The sequence below is a fragment of the Arvicanthis niloticus genome, chromosome X, assembly GCF_011762505.2.
Source record: "Arvicanthis niloticus isolate mArvNil1 chromosome X, mArvNil1.pat.X, whole genome shotgun sequence".
In the NCBI taxonomy this organism is placed as follows: Eukaryota; Metazoa; Chordata; class Mammalia; order Rodentia; family Muridae; genus Arvicanthis; species Arvicanthis niloticus.
Window position 1 is genome coordinate 95,639,486 of NC_047679.1, and position 17,883 is coordinate 95,657,368.

The following is a 17,883-nucleotide window of genomic DNA, read 5'->3' on the forward strand; positions in this document are numbered from 1 at the left end:
TTAGTGAGATTGTGACTTTAGGAGACTGCAGAGGTCATTTGTTCCAACTATCTGCAATGTCCTTGTTAAGGTTATCATGCAGTTCTGTTTGAATATCTTATCACAGAAGAAGTTCTAAACTACTGCTCTATTAAGCTTATTAAGTTGAGAAAAAGACTATTTCACCTTAGCATTTCTGCTCCTAGTGTTTGTTCTGTTATAGAGTGCTTCAAACATTTTAAGGTAGATTTTCTTTTTTCTTTCTTTTTTTTTTCCTTGTCTTCTCTGGATTGGCCATCCTTCTTTCTTTATATCATTTGACATGAGTTTCAGAACAGTCAGCAAATTGGTTTTTCCCTTTTAATTCACCAATGTTCTTTTTAAACTGATATTTCTTAGTACACAGCAATCTTCAGTGTATTTCCACCAGTGAGAAAAAGCTATATACCAAGAGAATTTGTGAACTGGAGAATTATCATTATGAAAAAAGTACTAAATGAACCTCACTGTTTCACATGTGGTCAAAACCCATTTTATGAAATCTCCTGCCTGCTCTCTGGCATGCACAGAAAGGAAATCTTCCTCAGCACACCATTAGGGTAGAGCTGGACCCTCAATAAATTATGACCTCATCCTGAAGTGCCTGTCCTTGTGGCTACACCTGTAGAAAAAAAGAAAGCAAGGTAAACTAGAGCGCACACTGCTGGAAACAGGATCAGGCCCTGTGACTCCTCAGATACTTGGCCTTTGAGCACAACCTAGGCTGCAGACCATTAATTGGACAGTCCCCTCTATGGGACCTGGTGTTGTGTATCTGAGCCAGACACTTTTCTGGCATGACCACCAGCCCTCTTAGAGTTCTGGGATCACTGAAGTAGTACTTGCAGCCTCTCAAGGTTCCATTTGTGCATCACACTTACCTGTTGTGAAGCATCACTCCTAAGCATTTAGTAAAGTAAATTAGTTCCCTAGGGAAATGATATTTCTTATGTTACTATCATGGTGATATAATCAACAAAATTCAAACCATGTAAGTTTGTACAAGATGAACAACATAGTTTCTTCAGCACATGAATCACAAGATATAAACATTATAAGGGGAACCTACTGATTGAGTTAAAGAGGCATTTCAACTGATCAATCTGGTAATGCCCTTCAACTTGAGTTCAATTCCTGAGTGGAAGAGAGAACCAACTACTGCAAATTATCCTCTGACCTCCAAACACACACTTGATGTAAACACATATCACTGTTCAACAGAATCCATTATTTAAAAAGAGATTGACACAACTTAAGAAATTTGGGTGTAAGCTATAAATAATTAGGACTTGTTAAATTTTATGATATTGTGGTTATGTTTTAAAGTCTTTATCATTTTATATGCATATTGAAATGGTTAATGAATAAAAAGGAAATAGAGTAGAGAGAGGGGTGTTGATCTATCATTGTTAAACATGGTCAGCATATATGGTGTAGCTTTATTGTATTATTCTCCAAATTCTGTGTATATTCTAAATATCCATAATGAAAATTCTCCCTCAAACATTTTAATTGCCATATAGTAGTTATTTGCAGGTTTAGTTTCAAAACTCAGCTCTGATTATAACCCACATACTCTCCTATTGATAGGCTAAAATTATGACTTTTACTTTTAGATTGATATATTGACTGTTTAGTATCTAGTATCCAGTTTCTGGCTTTGCCTAAGAAGTTGGTGGTGTTTCTAGGTAACTCTTTAATAAACAGTTAAAGTTTCAACTAGCTGGGTTAAAACAAAAAGGGTCATAAGAATTAGTAAAGTAAATTGGGCAACTAGGTGGTTTGTTAGAATCAGCAAAGAAACTACTCACACCCTTCCTAGTTCTAAGTAGGCTTTGTTGGTTTATGATGGTTGATTTGTGATGAAAATTGAACCCAGGACCCCAAACATGCTCAGTCTGCACTCTTACCATTAACTTAACAACCCAAGTCTTTGATCTTAGCATAAGTTCTATGATGGCAGAGGCAGTGTCTGCTTTTTCCCTACTTTATACCCGGTGCTTAACAAGCACTATGCTATCGATAAGCAATAGATAGATTTTAAGTCCATTAATTTAACCTTATTGTGTTATTTTTCTCATTTTTAAAAAAATGAGGTAATTGCAAGTATGTTCAGCCTGTAGCTATAGGCTGCATATATCCCATAATAACTAAATGTGGACCAACACATATGTAAATGGCAACATCATATCAGAATAACAAAAGATTGGACACTTCTGGAAATGAATCCTTTGATTTTTTTCTAAAAACAATTCATGTTGTGTATAGTGTGTGTATATGAGTGTGTCCAGGAAGATCATGGTAAACATGTGAAGGTAAAAAGGCAACACTGTGGAGTTGGTTCTCTCTTTCTACCTTTACATTGGTCCTAGAAATTGAACTAATGTCTTCAGAATTGAAATGTGGGTGTCTTTACCACATGAGCAGTCTTACTGGCCTTGGAGATAATTCTAATAATACCTTCAAACATTTAAAAATGTTTTTGCCATTAGACTAATTTTAAAAACAGTTTATTAAAAAGGATTGCTATAATTCCTTCATAGTCAGTAGCATCATAGGTGCTCTATTTTTTAAATTAATTCTTCAGGAGTTTTTCATATTTTGATCATATTACCCCCTAAGTCTTCCCAGATCCACATCCCCTTCACTAACCACTCATCTTGGCGTCTTTTTTAAACCCCTCAAGGCCAATCTGATACTCAAATGATCTTAGATGTGTGGATTATTTCATTAGAGTGTGCTTTACTTACAAGGGTTGTGCTCTTAGAGAAAATGATTTCTCCCTCTTGAAGCAGCGAAAAGCTCAACAACTAGGAGTAGGAGTTTGTTACAGATTGCCTTCTCCATCCTGGACTTTTGTCTGGCTTGAGCTTGCACAGATCTTGTGTATGTTGCCACAACCACTGTGAGTTCATATATGCAGCTGCTCTACTGTGACGACATTGTTTTCTTGTAGTCATCTACCACCTCTGGCTCTTATACTCTTTCTGACCCTTTTTGCACAGTGATTCCTGAGCCTTGGTAGGAGGGTTGCTATATGTATTCCATTTTAAGGCTCTTTACTCTGCTGTCTCATATTCTCTGCACCTTGGTTAGTTGTGGTCTTTGTGTTAATCAATATCTACTGCAAATAGAAGTTTCTCAGAGAAGGTTTGAAAGATGTATTGACATGTAGTATAAGTACAAGTCATTAAGTTTAGCAGAATAATAGTGCTAGGTTCTCCTCTAGGGCTTCTCGCCTGTCTAGCTCTGATAATGGGTAACAAAACTTGGTTTTACCTTGTGGATCAGGACTTAAAAATCCAATCAGAAAGTGGTTGCTTGCTCTCATGATATTCATGCCTCTTTATACCAGTGGGCCTGTCTTGCCAGGCCATTCATATTATAGTTCACAGGGTTCATAGCTGGGTAAGACTGATAATTACTTTTCTGGAAGCATGCTTGGTACCTTCAGCATTATGAAATTTAGCCAGTACAGGTGAAGCTTCCAGGTCAGTCCCAGCTTGATTTCTCCATGTTCTATAACTAAAGTATGTGGTATCTTCCGCAACACAGTCTTACTGTCAAATTTTGGAGGGTAACCAAGAGCAAGAGCAATAGCCTGTAATGTATGGGGTCTATAGGACCTCTCCAGCCAACAGTTCCAAAATAATTAACCCATTGATGGCAGTGGAATTTTTATTTGTTATCCTTTGTGTCTGGTATGGAAATTGTTGCCCTGTTAAAGTTTATCTCCATTTTAACTCTGTGATATATATATATATATTTTGTGTGTGTGTGTGTGTGTGTGTGTGTATTAGGAAACTTCTATAGTAATAATTTTCCTTATGACTTTTAAAAAGTTTTTTTGTGTTATTTTCCTTTCTTACACTTCCTCTCTTCTCCTCTTCTACTCTACCATTCCAATTTAATCTTTTCTATTCCATTATCCCATTTTAACTATTTGTACCAGTATATTCTATCTCCCCTAATGTGAAAGCCGTTCCCCGTGGTTCCTTAGTAATTTAATAACCTCTATTGTCATTCCATATGAAACACAAGTATTTGAAGATTGAAATCTAGAATCCACAAATGGGAGAAAACATGACATTTGTTTTTCTGGATCTGGGCTACTTAGCTTAGAATGATTGTGTCAGGTTCCATTCATTTACCTGTGAGTGTCATAATTTCATTTCTTTATAGCTGAATAATACTCAATTGCTTAAATATATTTTTGTTATCTATCCATCAGCTTATGGATATCTAGGCTGTTTCCATTTCCTCATTATTGTGAGTAGAGGAACAGGGAACATGAATGACCAGGTATCTCTAGAGTAGGCTATGAAGTCCTTTGGATATATACCCAGCAGTGGTGTAGTTGGATCATGTGGTAGATCTATTTTTAGTTTTTTGAGGAACTTCCACACTGATTTCCATAGTTGCTTCACCAGTTTGTACTTCCACCAGCTGTGAATAAGTGTTTCCTGTTCCCCACTAACCAAGATAGCAAAACTAACCATAGTTGTTATATCTAAATCTCTGAAATGATAACCTGGTTCTCTTATATTATTTGACGTGTGCTAGAGATCTAACTCAGTCTTTGTGTACATTGGGCACGTTAACTATTTGGGGAATAAATTATTTTTATTTTAAAAAGTGAAGACTGTTCTCAACACACTAAAAAGTCAAGTTTAGCAAGTTTCAAAGTCCACCTGTAAAAGAATTGATAAAATGTTTCTTTGCTGACATATTTGCACATTTTATTGCAGTTGTATTTGGTTTTACAGCCTGTACAGTAAATTGGATTAGAGATTTTAAAAAGAAAAATAATGTCTACTATATTCTACAAAACCACAAGAGTAATGTGTTAAAGTTTTGTGATTTTTAAATGACTATAATGCATATAGTAAAATACTTTCTTATTGTAGCCACCAATACAGTGCCTCCAAAAAGAAAACTCAACATCAAAATAGTAAATAGATAAAAGACTGGAGAAAATATCTATAGTGCATACTTTTATATTCAAATCTAATTTTTTTAGTATAAACTGTAGCAAAAGTAGTTTATTGAAAAATAACTTTATCATAGAAAAATTTATAGTCAGCATGTTGGTGCATGACTGCATTACAGCTACTGGAGAGGCTGAGCATGATGTATTGTTTGAGCCCAGGAGTTGACGATTAATCTTCACAATACACCGAGAGTCCATTTTAGAAATATAAAAGTAAGTTATTATAAATAAAAGTATTCTATATATGATGATAGTTACTGAGATAATAATATGAAAATTCCATTTATATTCAAATCCTAAGTGGAAGCCATACTACTTTTTGCTATTTTTTTACATGAAAGCCATGTTTTTATTTTAGCAAAACTCTAATATTTGTTTAAAACAAACTTTCATTTTGAAACTGTTTCATAATTTTTTTATGTTTATAGCTAAAATATATTAATAGACTCTGTTTTCAATATGCTACAAACTCAAATTTTTACTGTGTGCATTGATCCAGTCAGTGATTTTTTTTGTATTTGACTCTAAAAGCACGGACAACAACAGCAGTGATCTACAAAAAAGATTAAATTTAACATAAAAGCTATTGAACAGGAAAAAACAGTTAACAGAGGAAAAAATAAAGCATAGATTGGGATAAAATGTCTGCAAACCTTATATGTTTTAAGGAATTAATGTTTATAGTATATCAGAAACTTAAACAACTCAGAAGCAAGAAAATTATGACCAAGTTTTAAAATGTGTAAGGTCTAGAGAGATTTCTTGGTGGTTAAGACCACTGGTTGTTCTTCTAGAGGACCCTGGTTCCATTCTCAGCATCCATATGGTGCCTGATAACTGTAACTCTAGTTTCAGAGTATTTGGCACCCTCTTCTGGCCTCTGAGGTTACTTGGCACACACTTGTATACAGATATATAAAAAAGGCAAAACACCCATATATATGTAATAGTAAAATAATTCTTTTAAATGGACAAAAGACCTGCCTACAATCCCAGTATTAGGGAGGTAGAGACAGGAGGATCAGAATTTCTACTTCATCCTCAGCTACTAGTGGGTTTGAGGTAGCTTATATGCTTCCTGTGACCTTGTCTCACCCTCTGCACCCAAAATGAACAAAAACCTGAATACACAAGTTTTGAAAAAGAGACATAGGAATAGCCAACAAGTATATGAACTGCTCAACATCACTAATCATAGAGGCAATGCAAAAAAAAATCATGACATACTTGTTAGGACTATTGCCAAAACATAAGGTAAGTGGTGAGAATATGGTACTCTATACATTGTTGGTAGAGATATATATTAGTATACCAATACCTTGGAGACAGAGTTTCATTTAGCTCAGAATTGCCTTGAAGTCACTGTATAGCTGAGGATGACCTTGAACCTCTTCTGGTCCTCCTGCCTCTCTCTCTTAAGTGCTAGGATTACAGGCATGTATCATAACACCCAATTTATATATCGAGATCAGTATACAGGTTCTTCAACTAGAAGTAGAACTGCACTATGAATTGGAAATTCTACTTCATGATATGTAGTCAAAGAACATGAAATCAATAGTTGAATGAATATTTGAATTCCCATGTTTACTATAGTATTATTCATAACCAAGACACAAAATCAAGATAAATGTTTATTCGGAGTCTGAATAAAGATAATGTGTTGCGTATGCACAATAGAATATTATTCTGCCACAAAAGAAGACCATTCTGAGATTTATAGCAACATGGATAAACTAAAAGGCATTAAGTTAAGTAAAATAAATCAGGCACAAAAAGTCAAAAGCTTTATCATCTCATTTACACGCTGTACTATAAAATAAGTCACACCTGTAGAAATAGAAAGTAGAGTGGTGTTTATTGGGTGCTGTAGAGGAGGAGCAGTATGGGAAGGCTTCCTTCAAAAGGTTTAGAAAGGGAAATTTTAAGATCTATGGCATATGACAATAACAAGTAATGCGTACTTAAAAATTGCTGTTTTGGCTCAGTTGATAGAGTGCACATGGCTCTGGGTTATGTCCCCAGAACCTAAAAATTGGGTGTTATGTTACATGTCTGTAATCCTAGCACTTGGGAGACAGAGGCAGGGGGGACTAAAAGAGGTTCAAAGTCACCCTCAGATATACAGTGACTTCGAAGCAAATCTAGGCTAAATGAAACTCCATCTACAGAAAAAATGCTATAAATGCAAATTTCAACTGCTTTTAGAAACATGGTGAATGTATAAACTGATGGGGTAATTATCTTGATTTAATTATATATATTTTATTATATATTAATTACATATATATTTAATTGTATATAATTAAATATATATTATACATATTGATTTATATATATATATATATGTATATATATACATATATATATCTTCATTATTTCTAATAGTCAGGAACATCATTTGTTTCTTTTCCCTCCCTCCCTCCCTCCCTCCCTCCCTCCCTCCCTCCCTTCCTTCCTCCTTAGTTCCTTTTTTGAGACAGAGTCTCATAGAAAGTTTGCCAAACAAGACCTACTTTTGCTCCAAATCTCTCTGAAATGTTTGTAGATATTTCATAGTGTCTTTGCTTATTTACTATTATAATATAAAACTGTCTCACATAAAGAACAGGCTTTACACATATAAATAAACATTTGTGCTTTCCAAGTTGAATGAGTTCTACCTACACATTATTATTATTTTTTTTTACTATGTTTATAGGATGATATTGAACCTCTAATCTGGCTTGGCTATTAAGATAAAATGAGTAAGGTTAACTTGGTGAAATTATTATAAAGGTAATTAGATGGTCATGAGCCACCAAGTGGCTGCTAGGAATTGAATTCAGGATCTCTGGAAAAGCAGCCAGTGATCTTAAACACTGAGCCATCTCACTAGCTCCAATAGTATTTTTATTGTGATATGTTTCTGTGAATAAATTAGAAAAATAAAGTTTGGGTTCTTGTTACATTAAAAAGTTTCCTAAAATCACAAAAACTCTACAGATCCTTGCTTAGAATCTTGCAGCTAGTTAACAGTTGAGGTAAAAGGATAACATTTTTTGACATCTAGTCTTTTTTCTAGTCATTTTTCCCTCCCATCGGTAAGCCTGACCACAGTAGCTTTTGTAAGTACTTTATGCTCACTTTGAAATGCTGAATCACTTTAAAATCAGAGACTGAGATACATAGAAGGGCCGAGTGGACCCAGGATACTCAAGATTAGTAACATACTTATCGGGCTGCTACTTCTTGGTTAACGATAATTATCAGATAGAGCTGAGCATTAAAAATAAGCATTTTCTTTTTTTTTATTATTAGATATTTTATTTACACTTCAGATGGCATCCCCTATCCCCATTTTCCCCCCACCCCCCTTAGGAAACCCCTATCCCATGCCCCCTTTTCCTTTTTGCACTTATACATTTTTTTAAAATAATGTTAATCATAGGCTTTATAAGTTTGGAATTGTTCAATCAGAGGTGTAACCCACTGACCAAACTAGATATAACAACTATCTTTGACTGGTTGAGATACATGAATATCTGCCTCCCTGTCTCCCCCTTCTTTCTCTCTTTCATCACCTAGCTTCTCCTCTCTTTCTTCTTCTCCTCTTCTTACTCCTTTTCTTCCTCTCAGTACTCCTCCTACCTTAGCTCCTCCTACACATCACCCTTCCTGTTAAAATGAAACTTTTCTCTCAAAATACAATTAGAGCATAATTATGCCAATTTGTACCAGTGAGGTACAGGATAGTCCTAATACCCAGTCCATCCTTTTGTTGACTAACCAGCTCCTCTGTCATCTATTCTAACTAAAACATTTAGTTCTGAACCTGGCTTTAGGATGAATGTCAGCTGACGACCATCCACTCAAATCTTTTCTCTTAAGGTCAATAGCTATATGTTTTCAACCCCATCAGAAATAAGGAATGATTCATATGTAAAATCTCCAGAGAAGTGAATTCTTTGAGTCCCTAACTTTTGTAGTGTTTTAATACCTTGCCTAGAAAGGAGGCAATATTGTAAAGTGGTTGAGAGCCTAGAGTCAGGCTTCCTAAGGGCATGTTCCAGGCCCTGTGTTTTAAAGATAGAATTTAAATGATTGAGTCTAATCTAAGTCAGCGTTTTGTTCTGTGAAAATAATGTAGTTAGTAGGAAAATTTTGAGGGATAAAAAAGTTCAAGCATGCTAAGCTAACATGGACATACATGATAGGCATTGTTTTATTGTTTATAAAACCCTTATTAGAAAAACTTGAAGTGGGTATGTATCACAATGTTTGCTATTATTGATTTATTTATTATTTATGTCTGTGTGAGTGTATGGCACATGTGTGTGACTGCCCTCAGAGGCCGGAAAAATGTGTTGGCTCCCATGAAGCTTGAGTTACTGGCAGTGGCAAGCCAGTAGGTATTGAGACTTAAACTGAGTCTTCTGCAAGAGGAGCAAGCACCCCTAACCAATGAGCCATCTCTACAGTCTCTTGTGTGGTTTTTTTTTCATGCTGAAGTGGATTGTTCTGTTTTTATTTTGGCACATGATCAAGGTCATTTACAAGTTAAATGTATTTTTTTTAACTCTTTGTTAGTCATTGAAGTTCTAGAAATAGAGTAGAAATATACAACAGAAGAATCCTAGCCTTACATACTACCCTGATAAAAAAACACTTTCAAACTTAACAAATTAAAAGAAACCTTGGTAGTTTGAAATATTTTGCTACCCGTGAAACTCTTAACAACTTTATATTTAAAATATGCTTTAAACATGAGTGCTTTGGGTTACTAGGGTTTAATAAAATTACCTATTGATAAGACTTCATTTTAATCACCAGCTCAGTGTAATCTGTTTTATTCACTCCTTTAAAATGAACTTTATAGGCTGCAGAGTACTCTTTTTGTGTTCAGAAATTTGTTTTTGGCTCCTTACTACTGCCTGCATACCATGGAAAACTGTGGAGCAGTTCATAGTTGCTAAAGAAATTGCCATGTACTATTTATGCCTCATGTACTTAGACTGAATCCTCACAGTCCAAAGTAAATGTTTTTACCCCCCTTTGGAGTGGACAAACCAGCATAGTTAAGAAACTGAATTATTAAATGATACGATCACACACAAGGGTCATTGTAGAACAGTGTTCATGGAAGGTTAACCTGCTTAACAGACTATTTTACTATGTCCCTGTCTCAAGAGGAAGTAGTTACTCTGCATAATCTGGAATATCTATGAATGTCAACAACTGGCCAATATTTAGATACTGTGAATCAACATCCAGAAACCTATTGCATACAAGAACTAAGTATAGCTTTTCTTTTTTTTTTTTTTCTACAGGATGCAGGCAGCTAAAGAACCTGGGCAAATTTCTCTAGGTATACAGATTCTGGGATAAACAAAATTTTCTCCCTTCTCTATTTCATATGGGGTTTAGTTATTTTGATTTTGGTTTTGGTTTTAAATAACTTAAATTTTTTGCTTTTAAAAATCTATTAAAGGTCTGCACCTCCCCTTCATTGTTTTGTGGTACAGGGAAGTGTCAGTCTTTGTTTTTGTTTGATTAAACTTATTTGATTTAAATATCCATTTATATGGAATTGATCCTTATTTCTTTCTTAGGAATTAGAATACCCTCAGTTCTAACCAGCTATCTATATGTAGAATTTTATATATAGCAATATAGATTTGACCAGGGAACGAAATAACTATCAACTTGCCAAGCATATAATCTTACAAATCAGGAGACTGAGGCAACAAAATCTTCACTTTTGACGATTTAGCAAGTCCTTTTCTTAAGAAAACAAAATCTGTTTTCATTTCTGGAAATTTTCCTTTGTTAACACAAATTTATATGGATCAGACACTGTTAGTTAAATAAGTACTGTTTATGACAGCTAATTTTGTGTTATTTTAAACAACCTTAGTAAATTATCTACTTCATCTTCTTATCTCTAGTCCTGGCACTTAGTGGTGTTCTCTAGGTGTTTGTTCAGTGAAGGGATTTAGTGTTCTTTGAAAGAATTTAGTTTCCTACTAAATTTTAATTAGATGTTGAAGATTTCTGTAATAACATCACCCAATTTGGCATATAAAGGTAAAGGATATGGTGGTTTGATTCTGCCTTTAAATATGACTTAGAAGAAAAGTCACCTAGTCTTTTAATCTGTTATTTTTTTCTTTTTGTCTGCACCAAGATACTGTGTAATTAAATGGGTTTGGCTTTGAAGCTGCCTTTCAACACAATGCTGTATTATCTGTGATCATTACATTTTATTGTTCAAAATATAGGAATGACATGTTAATTATTTACTGTTACCATGTAGGCCTGAGGTAAAATAATTAGTGGCCATAAATATATTTGTTTGATTGTGCTTTGAAGCAAATATTAAACTGTTCTTATTTGGAGAAAACAAAAAGGTGGGTATTGAGAAATTATTTTGAAATTACTGTATCTAAAATAGTCTATGATTAAAGTTAGAGTATTTTTCATTAACTCCTTATTTTTTCTTTTATTCAAATAGATTCTTTTCTTACATAATATAACCTGGTTACAATTTCCCCTCCCTCTACTACTCCTAGTTCCTCCCCACTTCCCTTCCCATTCAGATCTACTCCCTTTCTGTCTCTCATTAGAAAAGAACAGGCTTCTAAGGGACAAAATTAAAATACAACAAAATAAAATATAAGATAAAACAAAAACTATCACATCAAAGTTGGAAAAGACAAGCCAACAGAAAAAAAAAGAGTTCACGAGAAGCAATAAGAATCAAAGACTGACACTTGCACACTCAAAAAAACAAAAGTAGAAGCCATAATGTAAGTGTAGAGGACCTTGTGCAAACCTGTATAGGCCCTGTACATGCTGCTTTAGTCTCTCTGAGTTCGTGTGAGCTTTGCTCATGTTGATTTACAAGGCCCTGTCTCTTACACTCTTTCCTTTCTCATTTATGATGTTCCCTAAGGCCTGAGGGGAGGAACTTGATAGAGACATCCTATTTAAGACTGAGTATTCCAACTTCTCTTACTCTCTGTATTGTCTGATTGTGAGTCTCTGTATTTGGTCCTATCAGGAAGATTCTCTGATAATGGCTGAACAAGGCACGAATCTATGAGAATAGTAGAATGTCATTAATAGTTAGACCTCCAACAACTGGAGTAGAGTCTCTCTGTAAAGCTGTAGCCTGACTGTGATATCTGTTCCCCAACAGGGGTGCCTTGTCTGACCTCATTGGGAGAGAGTAAGCCTACTTTGGCAGAAACAGGATGTGCAAGGGCAAGGAGATATCCAGGAGGACCCCACCCCTCTTAGAGGAAAAAGAGAGAGTCTCTAAAGGAGTGGGTTTGGGATGTAAATAAATAAATACATATGAATTTTAAAAAGAGTCGTTTTATCATTTTGGTTTTTTTTTTTTAGACCAGTAGAATTTGATTTTGCCCTAAGTAAGAGTAGAGTTTTGCTTCAGTAGAAAAACTCAGGTCAAAAATGATTTTCTCTCCAAAATCAATATGTCTAACACATATGAAAATTTTCATCCATGTTAGAATCAGAGTGGTGCAATATAAGACAAAAATAATATGCATATTTGCTTATCAAATTGGCAGAGATGGTACTCATTTTTGGCAAAAGTAAATAGGCATTCTTAAATCAGTGAGAACATAAATTAGTGTGGTGTTCTGGATGGCAACCTGAAAGCATCCCCCAAATTTGATGTTTTTAGAATTTTAACCCACAATTTCACATTTAGAAAAATTATTTTGAGAAAGTTTATTTTGGAGTTGCAGTTTTTTACGGACAAAGCTCCATATAGTTGTGTGTGTGTGTGTGTGTGTATGCTAATAAATAATTGCTATAGCTTTCTTCCCTATTTTTTTGTTCTCCAGATTTTATTGTACAAAAACTAGACTTTCCAGTAATAAAATGTATTCCTATTTTTTTTAAATGTGAGCTTGTCTTTATTAATATATAGAAGTCTTTCTTATTTCTTCTATTCAATTCCTTCTTTTATTTCTGAACAGGTCTCCAGAAAAAGTTGGACTTTTATCATTTAAGGTGAGTTGTGTTTTCTCAAAGATTTAGGTTTTTGTAACTTTCTTGTTACCTTTTTAAAAAGCTTACTTTTTCTTCAATAACACTGAGTATACTCTTTTGATTTACCAATTAATTAGATATTCCATAAATACCTAAGTAAATATTGTGCTTTAAGGAAGAATATATACATAATTTTTAGAATTTCATTAATTTTTATTTGATTTATAATCTTTTTTTAATTTTTATTTTTTTATTGGATATTTTATTTACATTTCAGGTGTTAGTCCCCTTACCATATTTCTTCCTCTCTGGCCAGGAACCCCCTATCCCATTCCTCTTCCTCCTGCTTCCATGATGATGTGCTCCCAGTAACCCCCCAAATCCCATCTCCCCACCCTCGAATTCCCCCACACTTGGTGTCCAGCCTTCATGGGACCAAGGATTTCCTCTGCCACCTATGCCTTACAAGGCCACCCTCCCCTACATATACAGCTGGAGCCATGGGTCCCTCCCTATGTGCTCCCAGGGTGGTGGTTTAGACCCTGGGGAGCTCTGGTTGGTTGGTATTGTTGCTCTCCTCATGGGGCCACAAACCCTTTCAGCTCCTTCAGTCTTCTCTATAAAGGACTAAGTATATAACTTAATGATAGGGTACTTGTCTAGTATATACAAAGCTTTAGGTTCAGACCCTAGTGTTTTAAAACACTATATAAAATAACCAAAACATTCATATACTTCTTATGCACATATTTTGGCACTATTAGTATACAAAAAATTAATCCTAGCCTTATATGTAAGTGAAGATATTTTCTATTGTGACATTACGTCATTGGGAGACATTTGTTTTTTGTGATGCTGGGTATCAAACCTGGAGCCTAGCACATGCTAGGTAACTGCTCCATCACTGAGCTACATCCTGTTTCCTAAGACTTACCTATTTTAAGTATAAGAATATAATCAAGAAAATTTATTTACATGTAAGTATATATATTTGTATTAATGCTTTTGTATATATAATCTTGAACATGCTCTATATTTAATATATATATGTGTGTATATATATATATATATATATATATATATATCTATATATATATATATCTTTTTGAAGAAGTAAAAATTAATTAATTATACACAAAACCCAAGTGAGTTTTAAACACCAGATTGTTGATTAGAGGTATAAGGCACAGAAAAGTATATATACTGTGATTCCATTATGTTAAGTTTAAAAGCATACAAAGAAGAATATATTATGTACAAATATAATCATGGGATTTGCCTGAGTCCCTTGGTTCAATTCCTTTATTACCCTATAAAAAATTGGGCATGATGGTTCATGCCTTTATGCACAGCACTAGAGATGTGGAGGCAGGAAATTCAAAAATTCAAACTCAGGTTTGGTTTGGTTACGTAGTGAGTTTAACGCTGTCTTGGTCTACTTGAGACATCAAACAAACAAAGAAGAATGAAAAACAAATGTGGTCAAACTGGAAAAAAGCAAAGTATTGATAAACATAGTTTAGGCTATTATTTCTCAGAATGAGAGATTATAAAGGAAAATAATAGTAATGTACAAAAGACTTGAAAGTTCTTTTTCTTAGACTAGAGGCTTAGAAAGGGTCTATAATAATTCTTGTATTTTATAAAAATATCTTACACTTAATAGCTTTGTAAACATGTTTAAAAGTTATATATGTATGTATATATAATTTGTTTGTTTTTTTAAATGTCCTTAGAGCAGAAGATATATGGTGGAAATAGCCTTTATTCTTATTCCTCATCTCCTACCTTCTAGTCATCATATCTAGAAATGATTGCTTTTTATGGTTGTAGGCTTTCAACCTATTTGGCTATAAGATATTTCTAGATTATAACATTGGCTTGGAGAATCTACTTTATTTCAGTAGCTAAAGATTACTAAAAATAGATAGCACATGTGCATATTTGGTAAATAAATATGAGATTGGGTATTATTCCCCTTTTACTTTTTTATTTAAAAATAAGTATGAAGTCACAGGAAACTACAAATTAGTATGAAGAGGCCCTGTGTATTCTTTACCCATTTTCTTCAATGGTTATAACTTAATCATAGAACAGTATCAAAACCAGGAATTTGACATTGGTACAGTATGAATGTATAATCTTCTGTCCATATATTTTGTGTGTATGCCTGTGTAACCATCACAACCAAGATGTAGAACTGGGTCATCAACATCTGCCTTGTGCTACCACTTTATTTTATTTTTTTTATTTTTAACATGCTACCAACAACCCACATCATTTTTTTTGCCAGAAAAAAATAGCCTTTATTACATTTGTATATAAGCTTACTTCTCCCTATGTTTGCTTGGCTGGAACATATTCACCAAACCTTTTAAAAACATAAATACAACTGTAGAGCACACCCTTCCTAACAGGTGAATTTAATGCATCTTGATTCTTAATCAAATACATGTAATCTGTACCTACCCAAAAGTCTAGATAATGGGACCAGTCACAACTGTCGCTTTTATAAACTCCCCACTATCATGAAAGTAGATGAAAAGGGGAGACAAACGTGCAGTCTAATAACCTGAGCTAACAATAAGTTATTTTCAATAGAATGAGAAAACAAAAGCCAAAGGTATTCATTTCCATTCCCAGGTTATGAGACCAGGGTGGTTGCTGCTTTCACCAGATGCACAGTCTCTAAGGTCTCTAAGGACAATGCACATCTCCCCCAGGGACATGCAGAGAGAAAACCAAACTCTTGCAACTTGATGCAAAGAGATTTGGCATCCATTAAAACATCTCTCAGTAACAAGCTATTCAGCTTTAGAGTAAAGATTCTATACTTGTTTTCTCCCAGAAAATGAGATTGTTGCATCAAACACCTGACGTGGAATCAGAGCCCATGTAAAAGCACTCAGAACCTGGTGCTATCCTTTTAGCTTCCTTTCTTCCTAATCAGGAAAAAGGAGATAAGGAGATTTTACTGAACAGACCATCTTAAAATTTTGCCTTTTTTTTTTTTTAACACATTCAAGCCCCAAATCATCCTAAGGACACTGAATTATGTGCAAACAAATATGATTAAGTTTTTTTATTAGATCTTTTATTTACATTTCAGATGCCATCCCCTTTCCCCATTCCCCCCCCTTAGAAAACCCCTATCCCATGCCCCCTTTTCCTTTTTGCATTCATACATTTTTTAAAAAAAAATGTTAATCATAGGCTTTATAAGTTTGGTATTGTTCAATCAGAGGTGTAACCCACTGACCAACCTAGATATAACAACTATCTTTGACTGGTGGAGATACATGAATATCTGCCTCCCTGTCTCCCCCCTCTTTCTCTCTTTCATCACCTAGCTTCTCCTCTCCTTCTTCTTCTCCTCTTCTTACTCCTTTTCTTTCTCTCAGTACTCCTCCTACCTTAGCTCCTCCTACATATCACCCTTCCTGTTAAAATGAAATTTTTCTCTCAAAATATAGTTAGAGCATAACTATACCAATTTATGTCAGTAAGGTGCAAGATAGTCCTAATACCCAGTCCATCCTTTTGTTGACTAACCAGCACCTCTGTCATCTATCCTAACTAAAACATTTAGTTCTGAACCTGGCTTTAGGATGAATGTCAGCTGCCGACCATCCACTCAGAACTTTTCTCTCAAGGTAAATAGCTATAAGTTTTCAACCCCGTCAGAAATCCAGAATGACTGAGTTAACTATAATTGAACCCACATCATTTTCAAATTTGTTTTTTATCTCTGTAATTTTGTCGTTTTGAAGATAGTCTATAAATAAAATCATATAGTATATACCCCTATGAAATTAGCTGAAAATATTGAGATATCAGACTTGCTGCATTTATCAGCATTATATTCATTTTTATTGCTTAGTAGCGCATGATGTGCATGTAGTGAGGCTACTGAGTATGTTTTATGTATATGCGACATAGCTACAGGTATCCTTTTTAAAGATTTATTTTTACATATCTATGTGTCTCTGTGTGTATATACCACACAGAGGGTAGAAAAGAGCATTGGATCCCATGAAGTTAGCATTACAGACAGCTGTGAGCCACCCAAATGTAGGTGCAGATAACTGAACTCTGCTCCTGTGGGAAAGCAAAGAGTGCTTTCACTACTGACTTCTCTCCAGCTTCTCATCTTCAAACATCTCAAATGGTACAAATAAAGGTCCTGGCTTGTGGTGATTTTACAGTCTCACGTTATAGATTCCTACGGAAAGGGATAAACGGTCTTGGTTTTTGTAGAACAGACTAAATGCTGAGTATTGCAAGTTTGGAAGAAGGAGAACACAGTGTAGCAGCCATGGGAGCACTGTTTACTTCGGAAATAAAATTCATTTTAAAAAGAAGATAGAAGTTGTGCTAAGGTTAGAAAATTGAGACATTGCATGGGCAGATAGAGAACCATTGGCAAGATATATATGGTGTTAGTAACAACAGTATGAACTAATATGTAAAGGTATGACATTTGCTGGAAGCGTTCAAAATACTTAACTAGTGTGACATCTGTAGAAACTTCAGTGGTAGAATGCCTAAAAAATAGAGTAGGTTGTGATGAGTCTTAGATAGCAAGCTAAGAATTCTAGCCTTTAACATTTTAAAGCAGGACATAGGAGTCACTTTGTCACACTTGTTCTGGCCAATGTTTCTGTCAGGTTTAGTGTTTGTTTGTTTGTTAAAATGTCTCACTGTGTAGCCTAAGGTAACCTTAAATTTTAGATTATTCTGCTGCTGACAAAGAGACAATGGAAATAACATTGAAAGGAATGGATGGATGGATATATAGCCATTAAGAATTGTTTCTTCTTTCTTTTCTCAGCAGAAAGTGAATGAAAGTTTTTGTAACTTTAATCTCTATTAAA

The 17,883-nt window shown here is 34.5% G+C and overlaps 1 protein-coding gene across 2 annotated transcripts in view; it reads left to right on the forward strand.

Annotated features, from left to right (window-relative positions):
- Wdr44 (WD repeat domain 44) overlaps window positions 1–17,883 on the forward strand; it is an 88,480-nt gene that overhangs the window by 18,330 nt on the left and 52,267 nt on the right. For both annotated transcript variants that reach the window (XM_034485665.2, XM_076918893.1), the window contains exon 3: window positions 12,997–13,030. In XM_034485665.2, the coding sequence (XP_034341556.1) occupies window positions 12,997–13,030 (34 nt within the window). The remainder of the gene's footprint in view (window positions 1–12,996; window positions 13,031–17,883) is intronic.